Source organism: Nicotiana sylvestris, chromosome 5, assembly GCF_000393655.2.
Source record: "Nicotiana sylvestris chromosome 5, ASM39365v2, whole genome shotgun sequence".
In the NCBI taxonomy this organism is placed as follows: domain Eukaryota; kingdom Viridiplantae; phylum Streptophyta; class Magnoliopsida; order Solanales; family Solanaceae; genus Nicotiana; species Nicotiana sylvestris.
In genome coordinates this window covers 95,402,550-95,406,831 of record NC_091061.1, presented here as the reverse complement: position 1 = coordinate 95,406,831, position 4,282 = coordinate 95,402,550, and the positions used below count along the sequence as shown (strand labels likewise).

Genomic DNA, 4,282 nt, shown 5'->3' with positions numbered 1-4,282 from the left:
GATTTGAGTTTAGTATGGTTAGACTCGTGAGTGAGTGGGTGTTCATATTTTGAGAGTTTTATCCAATTTTGAGACGTGGGCCCGAAGAGGCTTTTTGGGCATTTTTCTAATTACCTACATTAGCATTGATTTCGTTAGCTAGATTAGTTTCTTGTAGCTATATTTATGTAATGTAATTGGTTTTGACTAGATTTGAGCCATTCGGAGTTGGATATTCGTAGAAAAAGCATTGTGTCGGATTGATTTGAGCTTGGTTCGAGGTTAGTGGCTTGCCTAACCTTGTGTGAGGGAAGTCCTCTTAGAATTTGGTACTGTTTGATATACGAGCGACATATACGTGATGTGACGAGTGCGTACACGAGCTATTTGTTGAAAAAAACTCTGTTTTCATTAAGCAAAAATATTTGTTTTCCTTTAATTGAGCTATACTAGTATACGTAATTATCCTGTTTAGTTTAGAAAAGCATGCCTGCGTGCCTTAACTTCCTATTTAAGCTCTATGCAACATGTTTTAGTGAAATTTCCTGTTCTTCCTTGACTTGGACATAGTCTAAATTGTGATTTTCTTGGTGTAACTTTTATTTCTGTTAGTTGAGCTGCATATTTACTTAGGGACTACGGAACAGTATTCCAGGAGATGCCCTGTACATCATATTTACTTTGGAACTACGGCACGGTATTCCGGGAGATCCCCATATACTGCATATTTACTTTGGGACTATAGAATGGAATTCCGGGAGCCCCTCCCCCCTCTTTCCCGGCACTGCATATTTACTTTGGGACTACGAAACGGTATTTCGGGAGCTCCCCCTGCACCTTTACGTTTGGGACTATGGGACAGTATCCTGGGAGATCCCCTGTTGTTATCACTATGTATTGAGCTGTTGTCCTTCATTGATTTCTAACCTTGTTAGATTTCCCTATTTATTTTTACTGTGATATTTCATTGTCTTATTTCATTATATTTATACCAGTAAGGCCCTGACCTGATCTCGTCACTATTCGATCGAGGTTAGGCTTGACACTTTCTGGGTACCGTTGTGGTATACTCATGCCCTTCCCTGCACATGTTTTTCGTGTGCAAATCCAGGTATCTCCTATCAGGCTCGAGTTTAGTTATGCAGTTGCTGCTTCAGAAGACTTCAAGGTACATATGCCCGCGTCAGTAGACCTCAGAGTGCCCTTTTACCCCTTATGTTAACTTTCCTTTGTTTTCTTCAGACATTGATGTATAGAGCAGTTAGAATTCTTTAGAACCTTGTGACTTACGATATTCCGGGTTTTGGGAAAATGATTATTGTACATGCCGAGTGGCACATTATCTCCTTATTAAAGATATCTGTTAGTTATTTTCTTTTATGCTTTCATTTTATTTCCGCAATTAATAGACTTACCTAGTCGTAGAGACTAGGTGCCATCACGACAGTTCACGGAAGGGTAACTTGGGTCGTGACATCTAAATCTTCGCTTTCCATAATTTTCCATGCTTTCTTTTCACCTTCCATATGACTTTCCATTAAGTAGTGGATAGCCTTAGAGTTGATTGTCCTTCTTGAATTCCTGGAGGTGTAGCCATCTCGAGTCCTTTTAAGGTGTTAGCCTTACTTTGAAAGTTGTTGCTAAGATACCAATTGTTATTTTAGAACGCATCTAGACATAAGAGGGAGGTGAAGTATGTCTTGCCAAATTTTTATATTTCAAAGAACCTGGTTCTTTGACCTAATTATTCTGACACAGACTTAATGAAATGCGAAATTTGAAGTACACAGGCTATTTTACGTAGAAAACATCCTTGCTCGAGGGAGGAAAAAATATTACCTACCCTTCTAGGATTTGCCTCAAAACTTCACTAACTTTAAAGAGAAGTTAGGTTAAAACTCAATAACCAAAGGGACTAACTCTAGTACCTTAACCCCTACGATCAACCCAATTGTAGGTACCCTTTTTATGACTATAAAGTCTAATCTAGAAAGTAAAACAAACTCTTCAGACTTGATAAACTATGTTTACGCTTCTCAATAAGCAAAATAGGTCACAATTTGAGAATAATGACTCAACCTAAATACTAAAATACTTAATCAACTTCGCCTTTAGGATCAAGTTCTTCTGATCCTCAGCTTGAATTCTTGAAAGCATATTCTTACTTTGATTGCCATTTGCTTAGGAGAATTTTCTGAAACTGTGTGAATAACTATAGAAGCGTTAACCTCAAATAGAAGCACCGTGATACTTTACATAGAAGTGAGGCCGACCAACTTTGGCTCTAAAACCTAAAATAATTCGGTTACCTCATAAAGAAAACAAATCCTAAAGGATTCTATATATCTCCTAAAAGACTTTTTCATATGCTTTTTCATTTCATGTAATTATTTTCATAATTAATGAATCCTGTTGGACCATGAATTTTCCAAATTATTAACATATTCAAGAAAATCGATTGTCAGTACAAATTATTTTGTCCAACTCAACCCAACTTGCACTAGAAAAAAAATTCAAGCTTCTGATTAGTAGACTTCAAGGGATATGGTTCTTTTGCAAATGTTGGTTAATCATCAAAAATAATATAAGCTCAGCTCGATAAGTTTGATGAGAGAAATTCTAGAGTTAGAATCGTGATCATTCCTCCTTGAATAAGGAAAATTTTCACGCAAAAATTCATGTGTTATTTATTTTTCGCAAAGAACAAAAGTTCAGACTCTAATTGGAGCGAGTGGACTATAGATGCTTTTGGTAGGCAAATTCCTGAAGTTGTCAGGGCCCCAGCGACAATACGATATCCCTTTTCAAGTCTATTTATATATTAAAAATATAATGGTCAACAATTCATTCGGTTTAGGGCAAGACCTCATCAAAAAATATTGTGATGAGACATTAAATGGACATCATAAGGTGCTTATAACGTGTCTAATTCTAGCTTTCCATTGGCTAAAATTTCTTATGACTCAAAATTTCAAGCTACGATGTTGGCACCTGGTGCGACACAAGCAAACATTGCCTGACATAAGTACCTGATTTAGAAATAGGCTATGCTTCACATTTAACAGCTAAGTTATTAGCTTGCCCCAATTACGTGTGCGCTCCAAAGCCAGCACATGTCAAAAACAAGTGCCTTTATTGGGTTTTAACATAAGCAGGTGATCCGCGACATTCCCACGCTTACTGTCCAACCTTAAAATAGCCCAAATTCTCTCTCACAATCATCCAATATCCAAAGAAGCCTAAGTAGCAATATCTCCACTACTTGTCGTATTGCATGGCTGATCATTTCTTTGACGTTACGCCAAGCGACAATCCTCCCCCTTCAGAAAACTTCTCCCCCACTGGCTCTGCTAGTGGTAATGTACTATCACCTCGTAGGCATCCGAATTTTCGAGGAATTCGGCAAAGGAACTGTAAATGGGTGTCTGAAATTCGCGAGCCTCGAAAAACTACGCGTATTTGGCTAGGTACCTTCTCCACTCCTGAGATGGCTGCTGCTGCATATGACGTTGCAGCTTTGGCATTAAAAGGTCCCGATGCTCCCTTAAATTTCCCAGATTCCGCTTACTCGTACCCCGTCCCGGCTTCTCTTTCGGCCACGGACATTCGTGCTGCTGCTGCAAATGCTGCTGCTGCTAGAGCACCTCCAATTTCAGAAAGCAATAGTCATGAAGTGCTGGCTGAAACTGAAAATTATGAAGGGGCATCGACTACTGTAGCAGCTACATTTGTGGATGAAGAGGAAATTTTTGGAATGCCAAAATTGCTGGACGAAATGGCAGAGGCAATGCTTGTTAGCCCGCCAAGGATGCATCAGTCAACATCTTACGATGAATCACCTGAAAATTCTGATGCAGATAGTCTCTGGAGCTATCCTTAAACTATGGCCCCCATGTACAGTCCAGAACTAGAATAACGGAACCACTATTAGTAAAAGTTAAGTGGGTGTGAACGAGTACTTGTATTTCTTTTTTCTTCTTTCAGCAAAAAAGGAAGTTACTTTACTTTTATTGAAACAATTAACTTGACTTCTCAAAAATCAAAACTATTAATTCAGAAGTCAAAGGAAATTGTTTTCAATTTCTGCGTAACTTCTTCAAAATGAATACACCCATATAAACTTGGTGTGTGGACTCTCATTATTGTTTATAGTTGAGAAGTCCCTTTTCTTGTAATGTACGAGTAATTAATCTTGATGAAGTCTGTTGGGTAAACTTAAAACTGTACTAGTACGGATGAAGCAGTAGTCATAAAAAATATGACTTCCATCTGGGTACTATGAAGCTCTTAGGAACCAAGTAAA

The 4,282-nt window shown here is 38.2% G+C and overlaps 1 protein-coding gene across 1 annotated transcript; it reads left to right on the top strand.

Moving 5' to 3' along the window:
• Window positions 1-3,215: 3,215 nt before the first annotated feature.
• On the top strand, window positions 3,216-4,059 carry LOC104239462 (ethylene-responsive transcription factor ERF027-like). Its single transcript, XM_009794097.2, has one exon. The coding sequence runs from the start codon at window positions 3,254-3,256 to the stop codon at window positions 3,857-3,859; it is 606 nt and encodes a 201-aa protein (XP_009792399.1). The 5' UTR covers window positions 3,216-3,253; the 3' UTR covers window positions 3,860-4,059.
• The last annotated feature ends 223 nt before the right edge of the window (window positions 4,060-4,282 follow it).

Excerpts from the sequence above, each read along its gene's own strand:
- LOC104239462 (XM_009794097.2), top strand. The coding sequence starts at position 3,254 with ATGGCTGATCATTTCTTTGACGTTACGCCAAGCGACAATCCTCCCCCT.